Source organism: Corapipo altera, unplaced genomic scaffold (assembly GCF_003945725.1).
Source record: "Corapipo altera isolate COAL_440 unplaced genomic scaffold, ASM394572v1 23, whole genome shotgun sequence".
NCBI lineage: Eukaryota > Metazoa > Chordata > Aves > Passeriformes > Pipridae > Corapipo > Corapipo altera.
The window spans coordinates 21,012,831-21,027,972 of NW_020884878.1; the positions used below are offsets into that span (position 1 = coordinate 21,012,831).

Sequence of the window (15,142 nt, forward strand, 5' to 3'; positions counted from 1 at the left end):
GCGGAGCGGGGCGCGCGGAGCCAATCGCATCTCACCGCGCGTCCCGCTGGGGCGGGCGGGGGGAGGAGCGGAGGGTCTGAGCCGCCATATTGGATGAGGGCACGAAGCTCCGAGCGGTAGCGGCGCTCGGGCGGGGCTGTGCGCACGCGCGCGGAGGCGGCGGCGGGGCGGTCGCGCGGGGCCATGGAGTGGGAGCGGAGGCTGCGGGGCCGCCTGGCCGCGCGCCGCGCGCGTGAGTGCCCCGGGAGCGCGGAGCGGGCCGGGGAGCGTCGGGAGAGCGCCCCGGGGCACCCGAATGGGGGTGCGGGGGCAGGGCCGGCGGGGCGAGCGTCGGCCTGTCTGGTGCTGCCGTGGTTCGCCTGTCCGGGCTCCCGCGGGGGCCGGGCGGCTCCTGGAGCCTCCCTGCGGAGAAGCAGACGGGCCTGTTTTGGGGTCAGGGACAGCAGGGCCGGGGTGACGAGCCGCGGGAGCTGCTCTGTCCAGGTCGTGCCCCCGCGGCAGCCTTGGCTGGGAACGCTCTATTCGCGAGCGAGCGCCCAGAGCTCGTGCGGGTGCGCAGGGACATCCCCGACCTGGCAGCAGGAAAGGCGATTGATGCTGCTGCTCGCAGTCAGCAGCACCTTAAACAACGCTGCCCCTGTGAAACAGGAACGCTGCTGTTCTGTCAGTCATCCCCGTGTATCTGCTACAATTGCATATCTTACTCAAAACATATACGTGTGACACATTCTTATATAATTTATGTAATAGGCCTGTGCTCCATTAATTTTCACCTAATATTTGTGTTAGTCAACAGCACAGCTGTATAAGCCTCAGTGTTAACTCTGTTTTTCAAGCGCCTTGTTACATTAGCGCTCTGAAGTACAGTGTGAAAATTCTTTTCTGTGTCAATCAGCCAAAAAGAGTGAACAAGAACTAAAAGATGAAGAAATGGAGTTGTTCACAAAGTATTACATGGAATGGAAAGGAGGAAAAAAAAGTGGCAATACATCATATACAAACATCCCACGATTTTACTACAGGGTAAGTGCAGTATCCAGATAAACTTTAACAAGAGGCTGTTTTGCATTATAAAGAAAGTTTTGCTCCTTCAAAGAGACCCTGCAGCTTCAGAAGCTAAAGTAGATCGAAATCTGAGTGATGTGAATTGCTTAGCGTAATTTTTTGTTTTGTACACTTGTCAATTTCTGCAGTTTTAAATAATTACTAAATCTCATCAAAGGCCACGAAATAGTTTGCTCATCAGGCTACTTGCTAAAGATAGGAAGTCCTCTTTCAGAGACACTTCCTGTTTTAACTAAATTTTGACATGCTGCTGTCGTAAATATGTATCTCCTGGTTCCTGTTTAGACACGATGGGATACTGCTTCATGGAAACAGTGGGTCCTTGGTCTTGCAGACTGAACATAGATCTGTTGCTTGCAACACCCAGCAGAAATGTTTGGTCCAGTAACTTAGATGTGAGATGAATCAGATTGGGATGGGAGCACAAGTTTGAAATCTGGATATTGCTGGTACTTGTCAACTTGACTGCTCAGCTGCTGTCTAACCTCTCATGGTCACATATTCCTTCGGATCTTGCATTTCTGCCAATTAGGTTCTTAAGTACCTATGTTTCAAGTGATGAATACATAAGCAGCTCTCTAAGTTCCAATAGTGCTGTACAGTTTGGCTCATGAATGCTGGCAGAGCTTTCACACTAGGTGTTCTTCCATTTTATTTGTTGGCCATAACAAGTCTAGTAGACATTCACACTTTTGAGAGTCAGGCCTACCAAAAAATAGAAAGCGTTGCTCTCTCCTGAACAAAAACACAATGGTAAATGTCATTTATGTGTGAGCCCTGGTACCTTGCAACCATGGGAAAGTGCTTATTGGGGAGATTATCAGGTATGAGATACATCTTCATCCCTTATGTTAAAGATATCCTGCTTTAAACAGATACATTAGTATTGAAATGGTTTGAGACAGTATACAAGTATTCCCTGTAGCAGAAGCAGGTACCATACAGCATACTAAACAGTGGTTGATTGGCTGTTTTCTGTCAAGTAAACAGCTTCATCAGAGTGTATGACTCAGGACTACCTAAGAGTACTTGCTTTGTAGTTTTTGAATGGTGCAGAAAATTAAAATGCCCGAATGTTTCTAGCTGCCAGCTGAAGATGAAGTCTTGCTTCAGAAATTAAGGGAAGAATCTAGGGCTGTCTTTCTGCAAAGGAAGAGTAGAGAGCTGTTGGATAATGAAGAGCTGCAGGTATGAAAATATTTTCTGTATGTCTTGTAACGGCTTGTGAAACAATTTTGATTATCTCCTGTCAGAGTTTGATTATCTCCTGTTTGTGCACAGAATCTTGTGGTAAGGTGCTTTCTATTTGGGCACAGTGAGTGGTCGTGAAGTACGAGCTAAAGCTGAAGTGCTGCTGATACTTGGGCTGGTAGTGTCAGTGTAAAGCTGCCTCGTTATGACATATATGAGGACTAAATTAATGGCTTCTGGGTTTCCAGCACAATGAATGCAAAAGTGGGCCCAGACAATGAAATAAGTTCTGTTTATGTATCACTGAGAGAGACTCCAAAGATGGTTGATTTTTACCTGAACTGCAAAGACAAAAGAGGTGTGACCCTAGAAATCCTAGTGGATGACACTGTGCATGTGTTTAACAGCAGTTTAAGGCAGTGGAAGTAGCACTTTCTTTCTTTTCTGGCTGAACCGACGATGTGTACTCATTAACTGAGAGAACCTTGCATCAAACCCACGTTTTTGCTGAGTTTCTTAAACACTTTATCTTAAGCACAATCACATCTCTAGAAAGATATCTTCTTAACCTTTTAAGAACCTATGGTTTCTACTGGACAAACATCAGACATCACCAATGATTGGGGAAGAAGCAATGATCAATTATGAGAACTTCCTGAAAGTTGGTGAAAAAGCTGGACCAAAATGCAGGTAAGGCTTTCTTCACTTGTGTATACTCACTTTGGCTAAACCTAAGTGCTGCTCTAAGTTTTGGTTGCTAAAATAGATGGAAACAGTTTAATGGTGAGATAAAATCATGTCCATGTAGTTATTGATGAACTAGTTGCTTTATGTCCTTGTAGCAGTGTATTGCTCTGCATTGCTGAGGGAACTTTATCATTGAAAGAGATACCTGGAAAAGCAGTGCTGCATCCTTTTGAAGAAGAAATTTTTATCAGCATTGGTATTTTTATGATGTTAGTGGTCAGTATACCGCACCTTTTGTATTTGAACTGGAAATTACATCTCCAGAGATATTGCCTAACCTTCCCTATCTTCTGATGCAGAATTTCCTACCAGGTGTTCTGTGTACGGCATACAGTGAATGTTACTTCTTTATGCTCCTCCTGGAGGTGGCTGTTGTGGACATAGCTTTGTGATTCAGTTTTGGGCAAAAGCAGATTAATTGTCAGTACTAGCAGTTCCATTTATGTGCATGTTGTTGTAGAAGATTGGAAGCTACCAAACATACTGTACTAAAGAGAAATTAAGTTGACTAAAGGCTCTCAAAACTCCCACATCACTGAAGAGCCATGAGCAGCAAAGGCAGCTGCTTTTTAATGAGTTTACCATTGTTACTTGGTAGGATCCCACTTGATGAGTGCAATGTTAGCACATTATGTGTTGTTAAAACATTATTTTACAGTATCTGTAAATTTCAAATACTGTAACTGGATCTGTCAGTGCACTGCAATCAGATGCATAGAAGTAGCTTTGTGTTTATGTTTTACAGGCAGTTTTTCACAGCGAAGATCTTTGCTAAATTACTCCATAATGATCCTTATGGGAGGATATCTATCATGCAGTTTTTCAATTATGTCATGCGAAAAGGTTAGTTGATACTTCTGTGTTAAAGAGAAGTTGTTTTAGGGCTATTTTCAGTTTTATTAATTACTTGATGTTCTCTTCAACAGCAGTGAGATCTAGCCCTTAACTGCAAATGCTGTTTTCTTAGAGGCTTGTGATTTTTTTTCTGGTTACTAGGAGGTGGGAATCCACCCTACCTCTGAAATCCACTTCTCCCCAGCCAGAGATATCCTCGATCTGTTTATAATATATATTGCTGTTTATTATATATATTGTTACTCTGATTTCCCTTATTCAGGCAATACTGTGAAGTGCAAAACAAAGTTCCATGGCAAGTGTGATCCTAACCACTGTGATCAGTCAGATAGCTTTGTTTTTTGTTTTTCCTTCTGCAGTGGTATTGTCTATGTTGTCTAACTGCATTTGTCAAATATGTCAGTACGTTTCTCTGCTTGTCACTGTAGCCTTACTGTATATTCAGCTATTTTTTATTGTAATTAACCACTTGGGCTGAAAAATGCGTTTTAAATCTTTATTAGATCTTGTTTAAAAACATTAGGCTGGCTAGCAGAAAGGAAGGTTGTCTCATTGTCTTTTGCCCTGGCTCCTGTGTTCTTAGATCTACTAGAGCCTTTGGGAGAGGAGAACGACACCTTTCTTGCAGCAGCTCAGCCTGCTTAACTTAAAATCTTCTAGTGCAAGGGATGAGAGATGTGTTGAGCAGGAAACATGGCGTGCAGATGTGCACAGTATGCAAGAAAGGAGGAATAGACTCATTTCCAACAACAAACCCAAAGCTGCAGGATAGGAGACTTGTGAAGAAGTCTGTGAAAATTGTGTGCATTTCAAAAAGGTCTACCTGGCTGGATGCAACAGAGGTTCTTTCAGAGCTTTGTTTCACCCAGAAGTTTTAAGTCTTGTGTATTTATGGTGTTACCTTTTTCTAAACAAATAAACAAAAAAAAAAGCCACCATCACCAAATTACTTCATGACCAGTGATGCACTTACCTTTAAACTTAGCCAACAAAGAAGCAGCCTCACTGTATAACCTCTGCCATCTCTGAGTGACACTTAGGCCACCTTGAGAAACACTTACCTGGAAGAGATGAATATTATGAAGGACAGCTTGTATTGCATAAGAGGAATTTTTGAATGGTTTCTTCATAAAATGGTAGTTAAATTTAACATTGAGTATGTGAATAATAGCTTTTATGCCTACTCTATATTTCATCACTGTTCCAGTATTTTAACAATGGCTTCAAGGCCATTGACCTGTAGACTGTACAATTACTGTGTCTTCTCATTGCAAAAGAGATGCTTGTGCTATTCTAATTCTCTTCTTGTAAACCAGAAGTGAGGGCAGGACCTTTGGCTGTAGCTGCAGTATCTTGTGCTATACAGGTTGTAGCAGTCTGTATGTGACATTGTACAGCTGTTTAATGCAGTGAAAATGCACTGCTACACATGTCTCTAAGTCAGTGGAGAGAATGAATCTATATAATTTCATGTAGCCAACAACGTGTGCTTGCAGCCCAGAAGGCCAACTGTATCCCGGGCTGCATCAAAAACAGCATGGCCAGCGGGCTAAGGGAGGCTGGCCATGACTCTCACCTCTGAGACTCATGAGACCCCACCTGGAGTCAGCACAAGAAGGACATTAATCTTTTCTATGATGATAGTCTGAGACAGAGTTAGGGTTGTTCAGCCTGGAGAAGGGAAAGCTCTGGGGAACCCTCATTGTGGCCTTTCAGTACTTAAAGGAGGGACCATGTGAAAGAGAGGGATAGCAACTTCTTATGTGTGCAGATAGTGATAGGACAAGGGGGAGCAGTTCTAAATTAAAAGAGGAGGCATTTGATTAGATGTTAGCAAGAAATTCTTTACTCAGAGGGTGGTGAGGCACTGGAACAGGTTGTCCAGAGAGGTTGTGGATACACTGTCCCTGGAAGTGTTCAAGGCCAGGTTGGATGGAGCTTTGAGGATACCTGATGTAGTGGGTGACATCTCTGCCTATGGGGGGGTAGGGGAGTGTTGGAATTGGATGAATCTTTAAGGTCCCTTCCAATCCAAGCCATTAAATGATATAAGAAAGAAAATGTGTTGTCTGCTCTGCCATTTTTCACATCTAGTTATAATGCAGTCTTGGCCACAGTGTACCGCATATTACCAGGGACTCTTACAAATTTAAAGACTGAAACAGTGTTTCTAAGCAGTACATGACATGGCTTTGCTTAAATCTCAGAGAAATGGGAAGAGGCACTTAATATCTGACTGTGCCTTGTGGCCTCTAGAACAACTTCAAATTTTGGTGAGAACTGAAAAGCTCCATGGATTTCTCACATTTTAATTCTGTTTTCGGTTTCACAGTATGGCTTCATCAGACAAGAATAGGTCTCAGTTTATATGATGTGGCAGGACAAGGCTACCTCAGAGAATCAGTGAGTAAATTCTTGATTATTTCATGTCTCTTTTTAATCAAATGACAGAGCATCAGAAAGAGTCCAATTTTGTTCTTGTCTTGTCTCGTAAAAGTATCATAATGTAGATTTGGGGCGGGCACATTTGTTTGGATAAATAACAATTTCATGTATTCTAGAGATGTGGTGGTGACAGTGCTGCTAGCCTTTTTAGCATATGGGTAATTGTCTGAAAAAGGAGACTAGTTTCATGAGACTAAGGTTTCATGTCATTAGCACTTCACTAGATTTAGCAGGATATAGTAAAAATCACAAATTATTCATTCTTCAGTGAATTACTCTCCTGTTCTAACAGGAATTAATATTAGAAAATAAATAAAAATGCCTTAGTTACCACTCTACTTTAAAAAAAAAGCATCAAAGAATATTCAGCAATGGAATAATCCAATTAGGAGTTATGCATTGATATTTGAAAAAGGTACAGTCGAATGCATTTATATTTACATGTAAATATCACCTCCTTTGTAAATTCTGCTTTATTGGTAGATTGTTTCAGTAATGGAATCACATGTGCACATATATGATCTGGGGTTTCTTTCACAGAGACAAAAGCTTTTTTACCTGCTTTCATGCTCTTTCCTGCATTGTTACAGAACTATATTTTAAACAAAGCGTACTTGAAAGTCAAGGTGGAATGTAGCAAGCATGCAACAATAGTAGTGTTTAAAACTTTTCTCTTTAATTCTGCAGGATTTAGAAAATTATATTTTGGAGCTAATCCCTACTTTGCCACAACTGGATGGCTTAGAAAAATCTTTTTACTCCTTCTATGTCTGCACAGCGGTTAGAAAGTTCTTCTTCTTTCTGGATCCTCTCAGAACAGGTAGGTCCATATTTTCAAAATTCTAAATATGCCAGAGATTTTCACTTGTAAAATGTTTCCACTGAAGCTACTTGTGTTTTCAAAGTAAAGTGTACTTGTCCTTGTAGGCTTTTGTTCGGCATATGAAGATTAATCTGCACCGAAGACCATGAGTCTTTATTGTGGGTCTGATAATCTAATTTTACAGCAAATGAATTTCTGTGAGATAACTCTATAATACCACAACCGATGGATATCTTATATAAACTGATAAATAAGATGTTTTTTCATTATAATGCACCATCAGCAGTAGCTAATTTTGTAAGTCTTTAGGGTGAATAGAAAACACAGCCAGAAGCAGACAACTGCTTGCCAGAACATCCACAGAGCTGTGGAAATGCTCTAGAATGGTCGTAGCGATATGCTTCTCCTGTGATTAAATTTGTGTGCACCATGTAGACCCACTAGAAAAGGTTTGCAGTTAAGGCTGCTACTCCTTGTAACAGATGTAGCTCCCTTGGAGAACAGTTTTTTCCTATGCTCTTGATTTAAGTCACAAACCGCAGGTGTTTTCAAGATCTAGCTGTGCCACTTGTAAACATCAGAATTGTGTGGGCAGTAGCCTCTGGCAGAAGTGATTACAAACATGTAGAGAGGGTGTGTGGGAAGTTATAGTGCCATTATTTTACTCAGCTCAGTGTCAGTGCACCAGTCAGAGCTTCACCAGCGGAAGTGCATTCTGCCACCTTAGCTTTGTGTCACATCTGTAGTTTCTGAAGATGTAAAAATATCACATCACTTAAGATACTTTATTGTTTCAACAAATGTTTATGCATGCGTTCTTTACACTTTTTATTTTACACATTGAGTTGATTGTTTTACACACATGTTTTCTTAATCTAGTTTTCTGGCTTTTAAGGCTTCAGGGTAACTCCTGCCAGTGTCAGGCTAGTTTTATTCAGTCATTGTAAAAGGTATTTTTATTTTATCTCTTAAATTAGAGCCTTATCCTTGAAGTTAGAAGTTAGTTTTGTTTAGTTTTGTTTTTTTTTAAAAAGTAATTTTTTTCTGCTCAGAATGCTTCTTTCTGAAGTAGAACCACCTAAATGAGAACAGTCAAATGGATGTGTTGGTGGAGCAACTATTAAAATGTATCTTCCTTTTCTTGCTGCAGGGAAGATAAAGATACAGGATATTTTAGCTTGCAGCTTCCTGGATGATTTACTGGAGGTAAAGGTCTCTTAGCATATCCTGTTGTATTTTAATTTACTCTTTCTGAATTCTAACTTTATGTTTCACTTAGTTAAGGGATGAAGAACTCTCTAAAGAAAGTCAGGAAACAAACTGGTTTTCTGCTCCTTCTGCATTAAGAGTTTATGGTAGGTTCCTTTATATGTGAATGCTTTTCTTCTCTCCTCTCTGCCTTGTATGACTCACATTGTAAGTGTTATTTTTTCCTCTGTTTTTGTCACATTAAATCCTCCTGCTAACTTGTCTTTTGAAATCCTGTAGCCATCCTTTCAGTGTATCTTCCTGACCTTGTTCACAGTTTCAGTTCTCCGCTATTGCTTTTTATCACAGTTTTATAATGTCACCTTGTGCTTGTTGCACAAGATACAAGATTCCTCTGTAACCTTCTCTTTTGACTGTTCTGTTCATGCTTTTGCATCATCTTTAGCTCTTTTTTCATGCTTAAAAATAATATGCTCTGTTTAAAGTAATATGCTCTTAGCCTTCTGCTCTTTTCTCTGTATACACAGCTATTACCTAGATTAGAACTACTAACACCTCATTGTGGGAATCATACTTCCTCTCCTGCCATGATCTATGCTCATTTGTGATGCTTTATGAATATTATTGTGAATCTAGCATATTCCCACTTAGCTGCATTAATTTTATATGGAAATTAAATAACTGTTGAAATGGTAACTTTTCTTTCTCTGTTGAAACAGTTCTTTGTTGATAGAGGTATATTATGGTTTGCTCTCAATATCTCCTCCCTAGGTCAGTACTTAAACCTTGATAAAGATCACAATGGCATGCTCAGCAAAGAAGAACTGTCCCGATATGGAACAGGGACTCTGACCAACATATTTTTGGATCGTGTCTTTCAGGAATGCTTAACTTATGATGGTGAAATGGTAATCACATATTTTCACTTTGTTCACAACATGAAAGCTTTGGCTTGTTGAGTTGGGAAATGTCTAACAATCAGTATCCTTGGAAATAAAGCATAGCTTGAGATAAAGGAACTTTGGTTTATCATTGTGCACACAAATGACCACGCAGCATATTAGAAAATTAATTTTCTTAACAGCAAGGTGATTGCAGTGTGACTTAAAGGTAAGTTGCTTGTTTCAAAAAGCAGAGATGATACAAAATCAAGACATCCTAGGATAAAGGCTCTTGTAGATTCAGTAACAAAAGTGCATGTTGAAAAAAAGTATAGATGTAGGAATGCTTTTTAGTTACACGATTCTTTAAAAAGAACCAAAGTGGCACACCTGAAACTAGTGCAAGTGAGCTAACTTATCCACTTCTTCATGGAAACAACAGTGTTTTTCATTGTAAGCTTTCTGTAGCTGTGAAAAATGAGAATTCTAACTTAGAGTTAAAATAACACCTTATCTATATTTTTTTAAAGCTTTACTTAATGTTCAGCCTTAAAACAACTTAATTGTTGTTTGCATTCAGATGACTGAAGTGTAAAGCAATAAATGACAAATTCTATATACAGCCCTTCTGCTACCGTAGCAGTTGCTTAATAGAAACATAATCATTGAGGTCATTAGGGATCTCTTAATTGCCCTTTTCTGGACTTGTAACAGTAGGTTCATCTCTCTCTTGTATGGGAGAGACCAGAGCAGAACCAGTGCTCATATGTAGTCTAAGCAGTGCTGAGTATAGAAGGATCACCTTCCTCGTCTTGCTAGCAAAGTTTTTTCCTAATGCAGCTGAGGATGCTGTCAGCAGCCTTTACTGCAAAGGCCTGTTGCAAAGCTGCTTTCTGACTAGTCAGCCCCCAGCACGTACAGGTACATGGGGTTATTCCTCCCCAACTGCAGGATTTTGCATGTGTGTTGCTCTGTTGAGCTTGATGAGGCTCCTCTTAGCCCCTGTTTCCAGCCTGTCAAACTCCCTCTGGCAGCACAACCCTCTGGTGTTAAGGTGAACAGTATTACACACATTATATACATAGCACTGAAAGATTTCTGTCCTTGTCACAACTATATCTTCACTGGGAAACCAAGAATCAGTACTAATGAAAAAGAAAAGTGGGATAGTTATTTGTAATGTTTACTAATGTTTTTATACCATGTGATTTGCCAAACCACCAACTCTGGTCTAAGGATTATATACTTAATTGGCCATATAGTTCACTGTTGGGTAACAGTAGGCTTACTGCCACCAGACATTTAATTTGTAATTAAAACCTTTTATATGGTTTTTCTTCACTAGTTGGGTATGTTCAACAGTCTAGAGATATATTAAACATTGTCTAAAAGTGTATATATAGCATGTTTAATTTCAATTTATGCTTGGAATCCTATTTTGCCTCTAAAATAACAGGATTTCCTATCATCATCAGTCATTAAAAACTAACTTTTCTGTTCACATTAGTGGTGGCAGCCATTTTCTATTTCATGTTGTCTTTTTCAGAAAATAGACCAGGCCCCCTACAATGAAATAGCTGCCAATTATAGAGTTCCTGCTTGCAAAGTCAATTTAGAAAGAAGACTGTAATAAACATGATTGTATCTACTTCTAGGACTATAAAACCTACCTGGACTTTGTGCTTGCATTAGAAAACAGAAAGGAGCCTGCAGCTCTGCAATATGTTTTCAAACTGCTTGATATAGAGAACAAAGGACACCTGAATGTCTTTTCCCTTAACTATTTCTTTAGGGTAAGTCTCTTTATACAAGTAGGCCATTTTCTGTGTTTGTAGTGTTATAGCCTATGTCCTTCTGCATGCAGATCTGCAGGAAATCACTTTAAATTACCAATAGCCACAGGGAGGCTAGTAATGACTTTTAAGAAGATTTAAAATTTTAAAAAAAAAAACAAACCAAAAAAAAACAAACCACCAAAAATTGGAAAGATTTCAAAAGGTATTTTTAGCAGTTTATCTGCAGTTGAAATTAACTGATTTTGGTTAGGAAAAATATTTTCTATTGATTTGGGTTTGTTTTTTAATTGAAATTGTCCTAAAATTGCCTTAATTAAAATCTCTTATGATGGTTCTAATTGGTTATTGCCATTGGTTTTAATTTCCACTGTAATCCTAAAATTCAGTAGAAGAAACAAAAATAATGAAATGCAGTGATGGGCCAGTACAGCTGGGGGATTTTTCATTCACTGTATTGCTTGCAAAAAGCTTCTTGCATTTTTCATAGTCTGCATTTTTACCTGTTGTTTTCAGAATTGATTTTAAATAGATTTTATAGGAAAGTTTTGTTTTGTTTAACAAACAAACACCACCCACCCCAGCCCCACACAAAAAACCACCCATCAAACCAAATAGATAAAAAAAGGAAAAACAAAACCCAACTTTTTTAGTGCCTTGGAACCACCTAATAAATTATGTGGAATGGACCTTTGGAGGTCACCTGCTCCAACTGTCTGCTCAGAGCAAGCCCAGCTTCATCGCTAGGTTGAGTTGCTCAGAGCCTTGTCCAGGCAAATTTTGAATTTCTCCAGAAAGGGAGACTCTGTAGCCTGTTTGGGTAGTCAGTGCATTCTGGTTTTTGACTACCCTGGCTGAGAAGACTTTTCCCCTTACCCCTTCTCCCACTTTTGTCTAATTGGACTGCCTCTTGCTGCAGTCAGTGTGCACTGCCTCTCGCCCTTTCACTGTGTATCTCCAAGACAGTATTGCTATGCTGTCTCTAACCACCTGCTAGGTAGTTGAAGGTAGTAATTAGATTTTCCTCACCTGCTCTTCAGGGGAATTAATCCCCATCTCAAACCTCTCCTCTCAGCTGTGCTGTAGCCCCCGAAGCGTGCCGATAGCCCTCTACTAGGTTCCCACCGGGTTGTCAGTGTCTCATAAAGGGGAGCCCAGAGCTGTGAGGCTGAATCTGGAGTACTGTGCCAAATGTTGACAGGAGGAACAATCATTTCCCTGAACCTGCTAGGTGTGCTTGTACTAATGCAGCCCAGTATTTATCTGCCTTCATCACTACAAGGTCACCCTGCAAATTCCTATTCAACTTCCTGTGGACCGAGACCTCCAGCACCTTTCCTTCCAAGCTGCTCCAGCCAGCTGGCCCAAGGAGCATTCTGCTGCATGGAGTCATTCTGCTGCAGGACCAGGCAGGAGTTCTGTGTGTGCCTTTTGAACTTCATGATGAACTTTGTTTAGTAGTTGTAGCTGCCTTATATGCTTCATGGGCAGCTGTCAGATGATGGCTTGGCAATACTAAGCATCCTAGGGAAACTAAGCACTGACTTGTCTTCCCTCCCTGCTTTTACAGCTCACTATTTTTCCAGTGCTTGCTCCAGCTCCGTTCATGTGGATATAGGATTCAGGGAGGCCAGGGGCCATATCAACTGTCTCTGATTTTAATAAAGGCTGTTAATTTACAGGTTTACATTTTACAAAAACATGAACTTTAGTGTTGTCATAGTACATAAGTGATTCTATTATGAAAGCAATTTAACAAGGTAATTTTGCATTAGTTATGGTGGCATAGCTGGTTTTGTGCATGTCTTCAGTTACATACTACTCTATGGCTTAGTTATTGAAAAAGCTCCTTCACTATAGCAGATACTTGATCATACTCCAAAATGTGTCCCTCCTTTCAAGTTTTGGGCATGGAATGTTGTAAGTTTGAAATCAGAACAGTTCCTTTTGGCTCTGAATAGTTGCTTTCCTGCTAGTGTTGTGTGTGAACAGGTCAGCACAGAGGCTGTGCTGATACAACTGTGCTGACAAGGCTGTGCCCCTTGTGCTAGTGAAACATTTTTGTTTATAGTTGTTCTTGAAGACACAGGTTTGGTGATGGAGGTGTTTAAATAGTACCACATTAAAAGAATTAATTTGTCTTTCTGCTGATTGGTCTTTTCCCTTCTCTCTTTTCCTACCCTATATTTCATACTGTGTCAGAAAATGTAACCTTCTGGTTAGGGTGTATTAGTACCTTAAGTTTTGAGTGTTGAGGGATAATATTCAAGTGTCTGAATATCCCATTTGCAGAGTGCTTAAACGCTGGTCATAATGAAAGTGGGATTCTTATCATATGCATTAAGAAGTGTGAACCTGAGATGTGTATCATTGATAATGCCTTAACTCACCCCTGCCTTACCTATGGAAGAAAAATGATTGCAAGCTGTACCATGAATGCTTTGTTACAGGGCAATACAGCTTAAGATGCAGAAGCATTAAACATTTTCACACAGTGTCAGTATATACTGCACTAGCCATTCATAACTTCTTTTTTTTTCTAGGCTATTCAGGAACAAATGAAAATTCATGGACAAGAACCAGTTTCTTTTCAGGATGTCAAGGTTAGCTTTACTGAATAAAGTATTACATGAAATCTTTGAATAAGCATTTTGTAATTTAATTACATCGTAGTTTTTATGTTTTGTATAACTACTTGCAGAGTAGTAGAGATGAACTGGCTTGTCCTACTGATAGGTTTGAAAATGTCTTTCTATTCAGCTGTTGCTCTGTAAGATACTTGTTAAATACATGTTGCTTTTTCTCACACCTGAAGGTACTTGGTAAGTCCATTTTACAGTTCAGGATCATCCCTTGGGAGTGGGGGGGGGCAGACTGGTGACTTAAAAAACAGCCTATAAAACTGTCTTTATTACTACTTTATATTTAGCAGTTTTAGTACTTTAAAAAAAAATTACAAGAGCTTCTACAAAAGTTAGCTTATACAAGTGAACAGAGTTTTTCTTATTGCCACTTTGAGGCCAAAGCCTCCTCAGTAAGGAAAATTCTTATTTGAGAGGTGGGAGCTGAGCACACTGCTCCTAACTGTAGCCAGTTAGTGTGCTTTGTATCGTAAGTGCTTTGGGACTTACTAGCTGCTTTTTTTAAATTGGTGTGGGTGGCACTAGTTACCCAAAGATCATACGGTATGAAATAGCCATTATTCTGCTCATTAATATGGGGGGAGGTTTTCTCCCAATTTTGACTTTTCTTTCATAGGATGAAATCTTTGATATGGTGAAGCCTAAGGACCCTTACAAAATCTCCCTTCAAGACTTGATCAATAGCAGTCAAGGAGACACTGTTACCAGCATTCTAATTGACCTGAATGGGTTCTGGACATATGAGAACAGAGAGGTCCTTGTGGCAAGTGATAATGACAACACTGCTGATGTTGATGATGCGTGACTTCGAACTGGAGCAGACTGTATCCATAGAGATATCTTAATCTAATGCACCAACTGTTGGGAGCTGGAAACATTCATTATCTGAATCAATTCCTCTTCCATTTCACTTCCCTCCCCTTCCCACCTTGCCCCCACGAATGATGTAAAATGTGGTACACGCAGGAATCACAGAAATAATTTCTGAAACTAGAAAAAGCAAGTGTTAAGAGGCAAAGATTATCTTTTTTTTTTTAAATAAATATTTTTTGACTTTTTTCATGTGTAATAAGCCCTATTCTTATTTAAATATGCTATTCTAAGTGTGAATATACCCTGAAAGTAAGGATGTGGTTCGTGGTGTCTTCAGCACTGGTGTCTTGGTGTCTTCAGCCATTCCAAGCCTCCCACTGCATTCTGTATGGCTTCCTCTAATGACAGCACTGTTGAGTACTCTGTTGTGAAAGCAGTCTTCAGTAGGAGAATAATAATTTAGGCCTTTTTCTTCTATATATATCCAGCTCTAAGTGTCTTAACAGAAAGGATAAATAAATCATTGAACTGACTGAGTAGTTACCTGACTTTTAACAGGTTTATTAACAGAAATAAAACTGCAGTAGCTTTAGGCCTAGTTAAAACTAATCTAAACACCTGCATTGAGGCTTTCACCAACTTAACCTCCTGTGCAAGTAATTGATGTAATCTAACTTA

At 39.8% G+C, this 15,142-nt stretch overlaps 1 protein-coding gene across 1 annotated transcript; it reads left to right on the top strand.

The window, feature by feature from the left end:
* Positions 1-123: 123 nt before the first annotated feature.
* Positions 124-14,709, top strand: PPP2R3C (protein phosphatase 2 regulatory subunit B''gamma). Its single transcript, XM_027638032.1, has 13 exons — positions 124-232; positions 896-1,023; positions 2,149-2,253; positions 2,834-2,946; positions 3,749-3,846; positions 6,191-6,261; positions 6,991-7,123; positions 8,277-8,332; positions 8,406-8,481; positions 9,107-9,243; positions 10,872-11,009; positions 13,553-13,612; positions 14,268-14,709. Exons 1-13 carry the CDS (start codon positions 184-186, stop codon positions 14,454-14,456), a joined length of 1,353 nt encoding a protein of 450 aa, XP_027493833.1. The 5' UTR covers positions 124-183; the 3' UTR covers positions 14,457-14,709.
* Positions 14,710-15,142: the final 433 nt, after the last annotated feature.

Coding starts and splice junctions, on each gene's coding strand:
- PPP2R3C (XM_027638032.1), top strand. CDS start 184: ATGGAGTGGGAGCGGAGGCTGCGGGGCCGCCTGGCCGCGCGCCGCGCG. Junction 7,124..8,276: donor TCTGGATCCTCTCAGAACAG/GTAGGTCCATAT, acceptor TTCTTGCTGCAG/GGAAGATAAAGATACAGGAT. Junction 8,482..9,106: donor TTCTGCATTAAGAGTTTATG/GTAGGTTCCTTT, acceptor TCTCCTCCCTAG/GTCAGTACTTAAACCTTGAT.